The 14,724-nt window shown below is 39.9% G+C and overlaps 1 protein-coding gene across 2 annotated transcripts in view; it reads left to right on the forward strand.

Moving 5' to 3' along the window:
* The window catches only part of EPHA4 (EPH receptor A4), a 140,656-nt gene that overhangs the window by 106,295 nt on the left and 19,637 nt on the right, over positions 1 to 14,724 (forward strand). For both annotated transcript variants that reach the window (XM_082396807.1, XM_082396806.1), the window contains exons 7-11: positions 203 to 362; positions 1,534 to 1,645; positions 10,744 to 10,802; positions 13,321 to 13,434; positions 13,691 to 13,876. In XM_082396807.1, coding sequence (XP_082252933.1) covers positions 203 to 362; positions 1,534 to 1,645; positions 10,744 to 10,802; positions 13,321 to 13,434; positions 13,691 to 13,876 — 631 coding nt within the window. The remainder of the gene's footprint in view (positions 1 to 202; positions 363 to 1,533; positions 1,646 to 10,743; positions 10,803 to 13,320; positions 13,435 to 13,690; positions 13,877 to 14,724) is intronic.

Consider the following 14,724-nt stretch of genomic DNA (forward strand, 5'->3'; position numbering starts at 1 on the left):
TCATACCTGAACTCCACATTTCTTTCAACATCGAAGTAACAATAGTACTTCTAACATTGAACTGAATATAGTGTTTAGAGTTTATCAATCTCCATTTACTTTCAACCTCTGAGTGGACTGGCTTGGCTGCTTTAATACTGTATCGGAGTAAGTGGGGGATTTATTTTGCCACCTTCCTTAATTTTATCCTCTCGTAATGTAGGATCAGAATGAACGAAGCTATCGGATTGTTAGGACGGCTGCCAGGAACACGGATATCAAAGGCCTGAACCCTCTGACTTCCTATGTTTTCCATGTCCGAGCCAGGACAGCAGCTGGCTATGGAGATTTCAGCGAGCCCCTGGAGGTCACAACCAACACAGGTAACAAGTTCTGAGATTCTTTGTACAATCCAGGGCAAATCCCATTATGGTGAACTAAGAAGCTATACCAATTTTTGGTTAGGCAAACATTTTGTTGCAAAGGCTATTGCTTGAAATTAGATAGCCAGTGTCTGTAACTTAGCACACCTCTTGCTATTTAGAGAAGAACATTCTTCATAACCGTATCTGATCTGTCTTTTCATATGATTGAAAAACGTCTGTCTTTCTCCTGTGTTGAGCCTTCCATAAACCATGAAAACTGGGATTGCCAAACTGGCTAATGGACAGTTGCATAACTATCTTACATTAAGCTAAGGAGTTTTCTCCCTGGGAAGATTAGAGAAGGTACCAATTTTTTTTTCTCTCCTATTTATTTCTAGGAATCTGTTCAAATCAAGTCAGATCAGTTTTTTTAAAAGCCCCTCTAGACAACTACATCAATCTTTCAACATTGTGAGTTGGACCAACTGGATGATTGAATCAAAATGTTAATAGAGGGCATACCTATGAATAAACAATTTACATAAGACATCTCCCCTCCATAATTAACAAACCAAAATTGAGCCTACTGGATAAGGAGCTGGTGGGGCAGAATTTTCTATGTTAGTTCTAGAAAGTAATTTTATTCACAAATTATTAAATAGAATATGAATGAAAAAAGAAAGAAAGTACTCTAGAATAAAATCTGAAGGGGTTTGACATCCTTTGCGATTATCCTGGAAGGCTTCAAGGAGGAAGTGGCTTTTGAGCTGGGCAATAATAGACAGGTTTTTTTCTAGATGGAGTGTGAGGATGCAGTGGAGGGGTCGTTCAAAACTGCTTGTCCTTTTGGAAATTTCCAGGTGTCTTTCTCACTAAGGAATTCATCAGATCCTTAAGTAAGAGTTTGGGCTGAGACTAGAAAGAAAAAAAAAGAAAAAGCAATGAGTGGAAATGTTTACCCTAGGATTTAATGAGTCTTCTGGTTGGAGTTCTTCATACAATTATAAAAAAGAATGTCTTAGTCTCATTAAGGCTGTCTTAGAAGATGCCGTTTTGTGAATACTTAACATAGAGCAAGATAGGCTGTGAGCATTTCAAATGGCTTCAGAGAGTTGAAACTTGTGACAGTCAGAAGTTCCAGCTCTTAGGACCTTGCCCAAGGTGATCCTTGTGTAACTGTCTTTGCCAGTGCCTTCCCGGATCATTGGAGACGGGGCCAACTCCACCGTCCTGCTGGTCTCCGTCTCCGGCAGCGTGGTGCTAGCGGTTATTCTTATCGCCGCTTTTGTCATCAGCAGGAGGTAAGCACTTAAGCCACTCACTGCCCCTGACCCCCTTCCCAAGTTTTTATGAGGGAGCTTTTTGTCTCCTCCACACAAAGCTGAGGCTTTTGATTAGCATTATAAACATGGCATTTGCAGCACAAGCTCCCTCCTCTTTGCTTTGATCTCCCCACCCCGCTGCTAGAGCTTCGGGCTGGACCCTGGTGGCAACGCTCACCACTGAGAGTCCTGGAAAGACCCAACTGATTCCAGGAAACTAAGCTGAAAAGCAGGCCGTTGGGAACTTTCTAGATATTCTAGGCTGTAAGGTGTTACATTTATACCTCTCTTAAGCCTGAACTGACTGCCAAAGGCCCAAAAAAAAAAGCCATCTAAAACTTAGACCTCAGATTTGAGCTCTGCTCTTTGTCAGCTGTGTTACTTCACCTCTTTGAGTCATTGTTTCCTTTTTGTAAAATAGGGATAATAAAATATCTGCCTCTAAGAGTTATTGACAGGAGAGTTTTGATAGGCAAAGTAGATAATCTGGCACACAGAGAGGACTTCAACATGATACTGGTTCATAATAACAGTAACCAAAGCAAAGAAGTGGGCATTCCTTCTTCCCTTAGGAAAAGCCATCGACATTTCCAGAGAGTTTCCTTTGAGCACTTCGTGGGCTTGGCATCGTTCTTGGAAATGGATCTAAAACAGCAATTACTTATTCTATGAGAGTTTACACTCTAACTTGATACTTGAAAAACAGTCTAGAAAAGAGAGACAGAAAGAGCTTGACAGCATATTCTTTTGTGTGTGTGTGTTACAATAAAACTTTATTTACAAAAACAGGTGGTGAGCCGGATTTGGCTGAGGGCCATACTTTGCCAACCCCTGAGCTTGACAGCATATTCTTTTGATCCAGTTTTTCTTATTATCATTGCCTCCATCAATTATTAACACTGCCTGGAGCTTCCAGAAGAATGGAGGGGGAGGGGGTTTGGGGGGACAGCTGCTCATCTTCAATGTGTGTCCACATCTAGGTCCTCTTTGTCTCACGTGTGAGAATCTTCCCCTTCTCCAACCTTTACCTGCCCCCCCCACCCCCCATGCCATCAACTGTTTTACAACGTGGGGCTTTTAAGAAAAAAGCAGAACCTGGGGATGTCAAAATGATCCTCTTAAATATAAATCTTTTCATGTCATAGAAGAGGAAACTGATACTCAGAAAGGTATAGTCCTTGTCTGGAGTCACTATATTGCTTTAGTGGTAGGTCTGTTACTGGACCCCCAATAGTCGTGCTTGGATCTCAGGCCACTGTCTGTTGCACTGTCTTTTCTTGGCTCATCAGTTGGTGAGCTCATTGATGTCACAGCATAGCCTCTGGCTATTTCCACTGACCTGGGCAAGCCACCATGATTTTCTCTCACTTTGTGGTACATTATAATTAAGGTGATGACCATATATCTTAGTTTGCCTGGATGGTTTCAGTTGTCACCCGTATTTATTAATATCATGTCTCTATTCTCACTCTCCAGAATGTCCTGGTATATAGAGATCAATCATGATCCCTCTCACACAGTACAGCACAACTCCTTATTGTGTGTGGGCACCTACATTTGTCATCGTGTTTGTTCTTTTTGGTGCAAAGTCTGTTTGATTAGAGCAGTGAATTTCATCTTGAAGGAGTTAAACCCACCACAAACATTCATCCCTGTTGCTGTAATACACACACACAAACATACATCTAGACATGCCCACTGTACCCTATATAAGTACAGCTCAGGCTTTGGAAACTTCAACTTGGCCTGAGCAGAATCTGAATTCCCAGAGTTCTTTCCTTCCCTGGCTTTTGATTTTGGAAGTCAATCAATATGGACCTCTCTCTTATTCATTGCCATTTGACTTTGTGCATGTACACATGCCAGGCTCATAAACACATGGGAACTATAGGCATTAATCTATATCCATCTGATAGCCAGGAGGAGGGAGTGGGATGAGGAGTGTATAGAAATTACATGGGCTTTTGCTTTCGTTATTATGTATTTCTGCGTTTGAAATTTTTACAGTGTATATAAACAACTTGTGTCATCAGAAAATAAAGTTGTTTAAAAGTCTAAAACTAGGGAAAAATTATTAATAACTGCCCCTGTAAAAAATATTTGACTGAAATCCAGCACCCCAGAATGTTCAGAACCATTTGAGAGAACACTTGTTTACAGAAAGTGGGTCTCGTCTTGAATCTCAACCGAGATATTGGTTAGAAGAATTCTCTAGTTGTAGTCTGGCTTTCCTTTAGAGTTACTTTTTTTGTTTGTTTTTTTTTGTATTTTAAGTTATCCTAAATACAGCAGTCAGACAGGAGTAATTAGAAATAGGTCACCTCGTTATAAGTTTTTTTTCAGATGTTCTTCTTTGACAAAAGAAAAAAAAAAAAGAAAAGCAGATGAAAATGTAATACAGGAAGACAAGTTTATTAAAAGCTGTAGCTATAGAAAATAGCATCGCAAGCTTGATGACTTAATTTCCTTTCTGCTTTTATTGATCACTTTATTATATAAGGCAGGATTGATCGGATTTCCAATTATGAGTCCCCACCTTAGAGAACTGAGCCTGTCAAGTTACCCAGCCATGATCCTGTTCCTTCTCCCCCATTAAAAAAAAAAAAAAATGTTACTTCCCAAGGCTGATAAACACTGCTTGGTGATTGGTCCTCAATGGATCACTTCTTAGAAAATGAAATGTCAACCCCTTGGCCTCCTATTGATTCTTCTTTAGTGTCGGACATAAAGCTGTCACTGAAAGGCTGCCTGGAGCCAGGTAGCTGACGGGCTTTGCAGCGGCCGATGCACACTCAGCCGATTCTTCTCCGCAAGCAGGCTGTGTGCTCTGTCATGACGGACCGCAGATGTTTAAATGGGACAAGAACAGGTGAGAAGAGAAGAGACAGGTAGTGCAGACAAATCTTTTAGTCCATGCTTTTAGTGAGAGTACAAATGAAAGATGGTAAATGGTACCCCTAAAATCATCTCACCACCCCGCAGCCAGCCATCTGGGAAAGCAACAGAGGAAACATCCTAGCCTGGAAAATGATGGGGCTGCTTCTTGCCTCTTAGAGCCATGGAGAGTTGATGGCAGAACGGATGCGAGGCACGGACCCCGTATAGGGTGACTCCCCACACTGCTGATGACATGGGAGATTGCTTTAAGAGGTAGATGGGCAGAGATCCACACACTGAGAAAAGTTTCAGTCCTTCCGATTACTTCAAAGGAAAATCTGTTTGCTAATTTGTCATTTAAGAGAGAGGAAATGGCCTCAGGCTCACTGCTAGTATCTTGCTGGATTTTTTTTTTTTACAGCAATTGTTTATTTTATTATATTTACTTTATATGGAGAAGTATGAGCTTTAGGCAAGTCAGAGTAATCTTTAATTTTTCCAATGAGAAGATCCACTTTTTTTTTTTATTTTTTTTTTATTTTTATTTATGGCTGTGTTGGGTCTTCGTTTCTGTGCGAGGGCTTTCTCTAGTCGTGGCAAGCGGGGGCCACTCGAGAAGATCCACTTTTTTCTTTTGACCAACTTGGAAGTGTAAACATTTGGGGATCTCAGTGAAAGAATGAAATTCCTAAATTTATAAATTTTATTTATATATTTAAAATAATATACAGAATACATTGACTTAGATTTATTGTATGTTTTTACCAGCCATATTATGTTGAGGAAATTAACTTACATTTCTTATAGGCATCTTTGATCAGTGTCTTCCTGTGTCACTTATCACATACGTTTTAATTTAAGGATTCTGTCAGCTTTTCAGAGAATGTAATTGTACCTGCCATCTGGGTGGTTTAAGGTGCAGCATTTCTTGTATTTATGTAATGCTGTCTCTAGAAGTCTTATCCTAAACTGCATATACACATTCTGTTGGCAACATGGCACCATTTCCTTATACTCCTGTAGGTACACATTTGTGATCTCCACAGTGTAACCACTTAATTGCTTTTAAAAGTGATTTTTGACTGTTAACAATGACATCATAAAATGCAATGATAAGGTCATAACCTCAGGACTAATGATCTTAGTGATCAACTGTGTTAAATTCCTCTGACAACCACCTCCCCCTTTTATATTAATGATTTTATCAGTTTACCTCCAAGCATCCTAAATAGTATTAATTCAGGTTGCTTTAGGCCAGTGTGTCTCCCCCAAATAGTATTTTATTGTTCAGTATGTATGAGAAACACTTTTAAGAAAGAACTAGAATGCAAGATGAGTTCCTCTTTTCTAAAGGACAGTTTGGTGACCAGAGACAAGAACTGCCTGATAACCAGCCATAGGTGGCATTTCCACTGTCCTTCTGATGATCTCAGGTGCTGCCGGGTTTCCATTTATGTTAAGGTTATAAAGTACCCCTTTTACCTGAATTAAAGAAATGAATTAATTGATTTTAAGGAAAAAATGAAATGGCTATGGCAAAATTTGTGAAGGAGGTACACTTACGGCTCAGGATAGGAAACTACTGGCATCTTGTATAGTAGGAACTTGAGGCCTGGAGAGGAGGTTAAACAGTTAACTGCACCAAGGTCACACAGCTAGTTAGTTGCCTGATCAGGACAGGGATCTGTCTCTCCTGACTTCAGTACTGGCCTAGATAGATTATTTTAATGTCTTCTGGACTGAAAACATTGACCTACATCAGAAGTTAGCATTGACAGTTGTAGCAAACCAGAGCTTCAGGAGTCTCCTTCATGATGTTGGTACCATTTGTGATGTGTGATTTGATGTGCAATCTAACACATGCTATAAAGTCAGACCCTGCAAGTTAGTTTTGTCTTCTTTGGAAGGTTACGATTTTCCACTTTGGAGCTGAAGCTGTTCCCATAATGCTAAAACAGTCACCATTCAGACTCTATCTTCCCCGGTGTCCTAATTGTAATATTATGATCACATAAGAATGAATACACTTAAATGTTAGCCGAAATTGGCTCTGATGAAGTCATGTAAATTCCTACAATTAGTTGGCAGATGGTACTGCAGGAACATTTCTAAGCAACTTGTGTGCACTCATGTGGTTCAATTCCACCCATGTCAAAATGTTGCTCATGAAAAACATTTAGCCATCATTTGGTGCAGGAACAATGACAACTTAAGGAAGGGGAAAAAGAAGAATAGCTTCGATGAATCTTCAGAGGTGATGCCATTAAACGCTGGAAAGTGTCCTCCTGGAGCTATGCTAGTTATTACATTGCTTTATCTTCTTTAATCCGCACTTTAGCTGAATAAATTACTTACCTTTTGCTAATTAGTTTTGGAACAGTGAGCCCCATCAGTCAAATCCATCGACTTGATCAGGGAAGTCAGTATTTTAATAAAAGTGGGGTGCGCGCTGGGCCCTGTCACGCTTCCCTCCACTATTTTGTTGGTTTTATCGGGTAGTCAAGGCGCCAGGAACAACACATTGGTTGGGAGGGCAGGGCTGGGGTCTCATGCTGTCCCTGGACAATGTCTGTTAATACCCTGACTCCGCCTCCCTTTGACAGAGGCGGGCTTAGTCACAGGCTTTCAAAGTTTCACCTGCAGAGGAATCTCTTTACCTCCTGCAGTTAAAAGGTTCCATGTTTCCTTCTGGAGCATTCACTCACAAACCAGTCCCCTCCTTCCCCCCTTTTTTTAATCAGCTTGCCCACATCTCAATAATTAGAAAATCTTCCACAAAGGTTTCCTTCTGTCATTCAGGTGATCTGCCTTGGATGTCAATTTAGCCCTCTTTTAGGCTATGTGGTTTCCTCTGGGCTGGCTGACCCAACGATAAGCTTCCATAGGCTTTCTTTCTCTGGACAATAATGAACACATTGTCGCACCCTGAGCCAAAGGAGAAAGGGTCATCAGGTGACAAAGGTAGAGCAGGACTCAGGCTTTTTAGTTTTAAAGGTATTATTAAGTAGCTAATAGGCTACAATTAGCTTTTGAACAGTAATCCCTGTGTTTCTTTGTCAGCATTCCCTGTACTCTACTGGGGTCTTCTCCTCCAAGTTAACACTCCAAGTAAAGTTTCTTTAAAAGTACACCTTCTACCAGAAAAGCTGTCCTTCAGAGTTGAAGGAGAGAGAAAGAGTTTTCCAGACAAGCAAAAGCTAATGGAGTTCATCACCACTAGACTGGCCTTACAAGAAATGTTAAAAGGACTTATTTAAGCTGAAACAAGAGGGTGTTAATTAGTTGCAGAAAAACATATGAAAGTATAAATCTCACTGGTAAAGGTAAATATGCAGCAAAAATCAGAATAATTTAAAGTTGTAAGGTTAATTACTTACAAAGCTTGTATGGAGATTAAAAGACATGAATAGTAAAAACAGCTATAACTATAATACTTTGCTAAGAGATACACAAGATAAAAACATGTAAATTGTGACATCAAAAACATAAAACATTGGGCGGGGAGGGAATAAAAATATAGAGTTTTATAAAAAAACAAAATACACCTTCTCCTCTAATTTCCTTCCTCCTTCTATGTTCAGAAGTCTGAGGAGGGGATGGGCAGGTCAGCCTTAATAATAATCCCTGCCATTTTACATTTCCTCTGGCTTTGCACAGATTTCATGAATATGTTGATGGAAAATGGCACTCCTGGGGTGCTTGAGGCTGCTCCTTTCTTTTGGTGTCTACGAGGGTTTTTGATGAACTCTCCGACAATTTAAAGTTGGGACAAAAGCTTCCCTGCTCGATGCATTTTTTTCTTCTTTAAAGGAAAGAAATTCAAATCAGTATTGGAGACCTAAAGTGGTTTAAAAGATATACTTGTAATTTTAGATAATGCTTTTAGGAGCTCTGATAAGATACAATCTCCGGGGCTGGCAGGACCCTATCACACCCTTGGGACCTAGGCACGCATTTCCCTGACATAAAATGCTATTTTCATAGTCCCTGACCTAACACTCTTATATTTCCTTTAAAAGGAGAAGGGAGGGGGAGTTTTGGAGGGGACTACATCTTTCATACAAATGTTTGGTTTCAGGATGTTTAGACCTGTTTAGCTTCTTTGATGAAGCAATGGATTTTGAGAGCAAGTGGAATCCAATTTAAGTGGATTTACTGATATAAAATGTGCTATGACTTATAATTAACTCTCACCAGCTATCATCATATAACTTCATCCCCGCTGGCAGAGGCATGTGAGGTAGTGAACTGGACAGGGCAGACACACTCCTGTATTTGCTAGGAGGGTCGTGGGTAAATGACTTGCCCTCCTGCCTCCATGTTCTCATCTGTACAATGGGACTAAACACGTGTCTGTCTGCCTGATTGCTTTCATAGGGTTCTTGAGAAGATGCCATGAAATGTTATACGTGAAGGCTCTTTTAAAAGTTAAATACAAAGTGAAAATGCAAGCTATTATTTGGGACTGAATGACTCGCACTTCGAAGTGAACTCTAATAACTGAGGTCTCTGTTTACTGAGCTGGTTCCTGCTTTGCAAACAGTTAGGGGAAGAGATAATATATGTGATGAGAGTACTTTGAAAAGTTAAATGCAGTGTAAAACTGCCAAGTATTATTATTTGCAAGGGAATTATACACGCAGAGGAACATCTGTAGGCTCTGAGGGTCTGATTGCAGAGCTGGTTCCTGCATTGCTGACAATTAGGAGAGGAATGTGGGTGAGGAGCTGGGACACGTGACTGTGACTGAGCTGCTCTCTGGTGGCACTGCGTGGCCCTCTCTCTGTTCCATGACCATCCTGCCCTTCTTGACTTGTTCAGAGTGCAGGGGTTATCAGATTCAGACAGGACCACACTGCTGCGACCCCCTGTGGCCGCCAGGGACTCTTGTCACCACAGAGCCTGTTTCCTCATATGTAAGAGTCCTGACGGACCTCATCTTTAAAGCTCTAAGAAAATTACAAGATGATTATAAACTGCAATATAAACTTGACATTTTTGACAGAAACATACATGTACATATTTTATTCACTAATATAGTCTCATCTTCCAACTTTACAGAGCTCTAATATGGACTGAGTTGATTTTCCAATTTTACATACATACACAAAGACACATATATATGTGTCTGTGTATAATGTATCAAGATTACTGATTCAAGAATTATATATATTCAAGATTTCTTTTTCCCAAGACTCTTTATAACCAAGCCTGATCTCACTCCTATGGGACACTGAGAGCAGAACGCCAACCGTAGGACCACACGCTGTTTTTTGGAGAAAAGAATTAGGCGACAAATGGAAACTTATTTTTTGTTTTGTTTTGTTTTGTTTTTATTTGGCTGCATGGGGTCTTAATTGCGGGATCTTCGTTGTGGCACGTGGGATCTTCTGTTGCTGTGCGCGGGCTTCTCTCTAGTTATGGCGCATGAGCTCCTGAGCGCACGGGGTCAGTAGTTGCGGCACGCGGGCTCTAGAGCGCACAGGCTTAGTTGCCCCGCGGCATGTCGGATCTTAGTTCCCTGACCAGGGATCGAACCCAAGTCCCCGGCATTGGAAGGAGGATTCGTAACCACTGGGCCGCCAGGGAAGTCCCGGATCCTTATTTTTACTGCTGCAAGTTTTCTACAAACTCTTAAGGAATGTAATCCAGTACGAAACAAATGTTTACCTTTTAAATTGTCGTTAATCATTTAGGAATTTGTATGAAGCAGCTGAAGCCAATAACCACAAAACTATTGTTTTAAGAATATCATATGATAGGATGATGAGTTTTTTTGTGGTAGTAGTTACTGTGGTGAAAGCAACAGGGCTTACTATTACTTACTACATACTGACTATGATTGCCTTTGACGTATGCAGAATTCACCTAGGGAAACTTATTTTAATTCAGAATATGTATGTGGGGAAATTAGCCAGTAAACTTCTAATCTATTTTCAATACAATAAATTTCTCCTGGGGATTTAAAATTATAATTATATTATAAAATATTTGCTGTATCACCTCAGTTTAATACTGTGGTTACGAGCAGAGACTCTGGACTCTGCGGTGACAAGTTACTTACCCTGTTATTTCACCTCCCATAACCTCAGTTTTCTCATCTGTGAAATGTGCATTACATATCTGCCTGACTTATATTATGGTAGTAAAGAACTTGTGGTTTACAGCTTTTGAAAATATTGTTTTTTATCTTTTAACAGACGGAGTAAATACAGTAAAGCAAAACAAGAAGCAGATGAAGAGAAACATTTGAACCAAGGTACAGAAAACTGGATTAAAAATAATTTTATTTTTAGAGCGTGTCTCGTGTTTTCAGTTTAGAAATGTCTAAATAATATTCACATGGCTATTAATATTAAATTCCTTTCATGAAATTATCCAAATAATGTACTTCAGGGTTTCAAACTGAAATAGGTGATGGGTATTTTTTTTTTAAGTGAAATTAAAGATGGAGGTTGGGTAATTTCCTTAGATGCTTCTTCTTTTTCCTTATTTTATCCTCCAACCTGAAAAAGTATTGGTCTAGCTGGCTCATTTTTGTAGCTGGGTGGCAAGGTTTAGAAGGTAACAATTTTTCTCTTATTATAAGGTAAATATTTTGGAGACAATAGAAAAAGAAATTGAACACACCGCAGAATATGTGCTGTGGAATTCAGGACTATCAATATTTCTTTAGTGGATTTTAGTTATTTTGATATTCCAAGTGGAGTCAAAGACTAAATTCAGAGAATCGACTCTGAATGACTTGAGCAAGATAGAAGACTCTGGAATGGACAGTGGTTGGTGTCTCTCCAGGAGTACTATCCACGAGAACTTTCTGAGGTGATGGCAGTGGTCTTTATCTGCACCATCCAATGCATTAGCCAAGGGCCACAAGACCTGCTGAATACCTGAAAAGTAGTTAGTGTGAATGAGGAAGTGAATTTTAAATTTTATTTAATTTTAACTGACTTATATCTAAATAACACCGAGTGGTTAATAGCTACTTTATTAGCACAGGGAGGTAGAAGGGCTGGAAGAATAATCCTGAGAAAGGTTTTCTTGGCTAGAGCATGTGAAGTGATGAAGGGTCATGGAGTGTCTGATAATTTTCCATTTGTTCATCTTGTTTCCTTTCTAAAACCACACTTTCTCATTTGCATGTGGCATATATTTTTAAAAACAAAAATGATGCATTTTTTTGAGATGAGGACAAAACTGACAGTCTTGCAAAATCAAAGGGTTTGGGCCAACCACTAGTATCCTACACCTCTCAGCGCCCCAAAGCCCCAGGAGCTCGAGCAGGGAGAGGCGAGGTATGAATGCCAGTGGAAGGTTCCCAGTAATTTCTAATGCATCTTGTCCCGGACATCTCTGGCTGCCCCAGAGGTCACATTCCGAATTCAGTTTACAGGTGACTATGGGGTGTGGCCGAATTACCCTTCCTAGTATTTAAACCATTGACTCGGTCTAAGCTTCCAGGTGAAATTCAGTGTCTTTTCTTACAGCACTTTCTTTCCAAAACAGAATAAAAGTGGAACTCCAATACAGAGTTTGTATTTTCAAATCAAGTAGCAGATACTATCCTCTCGTCCACTTAACCTAAGTTTAATCTTAGTTTGTTAATTGTTGTCAATTGTTGGTCCAGATATGAGGCAAAAGATGATATCTTGTAACACAGGTCATTTGAGAAAGTTTCTATTATCTTCCCTAAGGGAAGAAAGCTGGAGATGGTGGGTAGGATGTGAGCAACTGATTGGGACAACAATATTTATTTTTTTTTTTTTTAAATTGTGTTTAGTTTTTTTTTTTGAATTTTTGAATTTTATTTTATTTTTTTATACAGCAAGTTCTTATTAGTTATCCATTTTATACATATTAGTGTATACCTGTCAATCCCAATCTCCCAATTCATCCCACCACCCCCACCCCCACCCCCCCCACTTTCCCCCCTTGGTGTCCATACGTTTGTTCTCTACATCTGTGTCTCAATTTCTGCCCTGCAAACCAGTTCATCTGTACCATTTTTCTAGGTTCCACATATATGCGTTAATATGCGATATTTGTTTTTCTGTTTGACTTACTTCACTCTGTATGACAATCTCTAGATTCATCCACGTCTCTACAAATGACCCAATTTCGTTCCTTTTTATGACTGAGTAATATTCCATTGTATAGATGCACCACATCTTCTTTATCCATTCGTCTGTCAGTGGGCATTTAGGTTGCTTCAATGACCTGGCTATTGTAAATAGTGCTGCAGTGAACATTGGGGTACATGTGTCTTTTTGAATTATGGTTTTCTCTGGGTATATGCCAGTAGTGGGATTGCTGGGTCATATGGTAATTCTATTTTTAGTTTTTTAAGGAACCTCCATATTGTTCTCCATAGTGGCTGTATCAATTTACATTCCCACCAACAGTGCAAGGGGGTTCCCTTTTCTCCACACCCTCTCCAGCATTTGGGACAGCAGTATTTAGATAACACATTCCAAATTTCCTTATAGAGACTCTCTTTTCTTCCACGGGATAGGTTGTTTTTAAAATTTCATCCCTGAAGTGTGAAGACATTCCAGGAACTCAGTAGAGCTACAGCCTCTTAAGTAGCAAACAATTCTTGTTTACCCACTAACGAAACCCAGAGCAAGAATTTAAACATTTTCCTATGTCTACGCTAAGTATTTTTCTCATGCTAAAAAAATTTTTTCTGTGCTGAATATTTTTAGACCCAGAGAACTTCAATTTATTAGTGGTTCCTGAGAAGTGTTCTGCCAACCTTTTGCATGTCTATTACTCAGGTGTTAGAACTTACGTGGATCCCTTTACGTACGAAGATCCCAACCAAGCAGTTCGAGAATTTGCCAAAGAAATCGACGCATCCTGCATTAAGATTGAAAAAGTCATAGGAGTTGGTAAGTGTCTGTGTCTATAAGCCTATTTTCTTTGTGAATATTAAATATATGTATGTGGATTATATAAATGCATTAGAATGTATTGTATGTGCCTGTATATGTAAATATCTGTGTACCTGAAATTTCCTTGATCTACATAAAACACCAGCACAGTGCCTAGTGTATAATAAGCACTCAACAAATGTAGCTATTGGCTGTTATTCTTTCTCCTTGAACGTGTTTCTGGTTCAGAGTCAATTCTTTTTCTCTCCCAAAGGTGAATTTGGTGAAGTATGCAGTGGGCGTCTCAAAGTGCCTGGCAAAAGAGAAATCTACGTGGCTATCAAGACATTGAAAGCTGGTTATACAGACAAACAGAGGAGGGACTTCCTGAGTGAGGCCAGCATCATGGGACAGTTTGACCACCCAAATATCATTCACTTGGAAGGCGTTGTCACCAAATGTATGTGCGTCGCTCCCTTTACAAAGCCAAGTTAGAAGTTACTGGCAAATTAAACACACATTTTCTTTCCAGGGAAATGACAGATGGAGCAGACCCACTGATTGCTAATAGGAGGAAATCAGTGCAGGACAAGTCATTAATCTTGTAGTCATTTCTAAATGGGTGTATGGTGTAGGCTGATACCCTATTTCCAAGGCAGCTTGTGTGAGATTTTAGCGAAATTAATATTGCAGATTTTTGGTGTGCCTTGCCATCTTTCGAATCTTTGCTAGACCAAACTGATTGTCACAGGATAGGTGCAAGCAGATGGTAAGCAAAATAAATTTTAAGTACTTTTCATATAAAACACAACAAAACCTCACCACACCTTATGTTCGAAGCTTCGGTTCCAGATGCAGGGAGTGTATCTTGGTAATCTATTATATTGGGGGATTTGCTTGTCTGCTCTGCCTGATTTATGGCAGCTGCAGTTGCAGTTCAGCACCTGTTTCCAGTAACACCTGGTTGAACCTACCTTTTTTAGTCCATTAGCATTCGCTCAGCCCGTGAACCACGCTTCAGTTAAAATACGACACAGTTCAACAGATGCATTTTGCGAAGCAGACCCTGAATACATCTGTAAGACTGGCTAAGACCAACTTACAAAGCACCACATGGACAGGGCAGCTGAAACGGTTACTATTGAAGGTGGCTCTGTTCCAGGAGCCTTAGTATCTATTACAGTTACTACAAGTCAAGGATCTTGTAAGCCTGGGGCTATGTCTCCAGGACGGCCAAAGTGCCATTTAATTTGATTCCAGGTGCCTGGGAAAAGCGTCCTCCATCAACCGGTGCAGAGTGGCTGCCGT

This window comes from Balaenoptera borealis (genome assembly GCF_965194805.1).
Source record: "Balaenoptera borealis genome assembly, chromosome: 6".
In the NCBI taxonomy this organism is placed as follows: domain Eukaryota; kingdom Metazoa; phylum Chordata; class Mammalia; order Artiodactyla; family Balaenopteridae; genus Balaenoptera; species Balaenoptera borealis.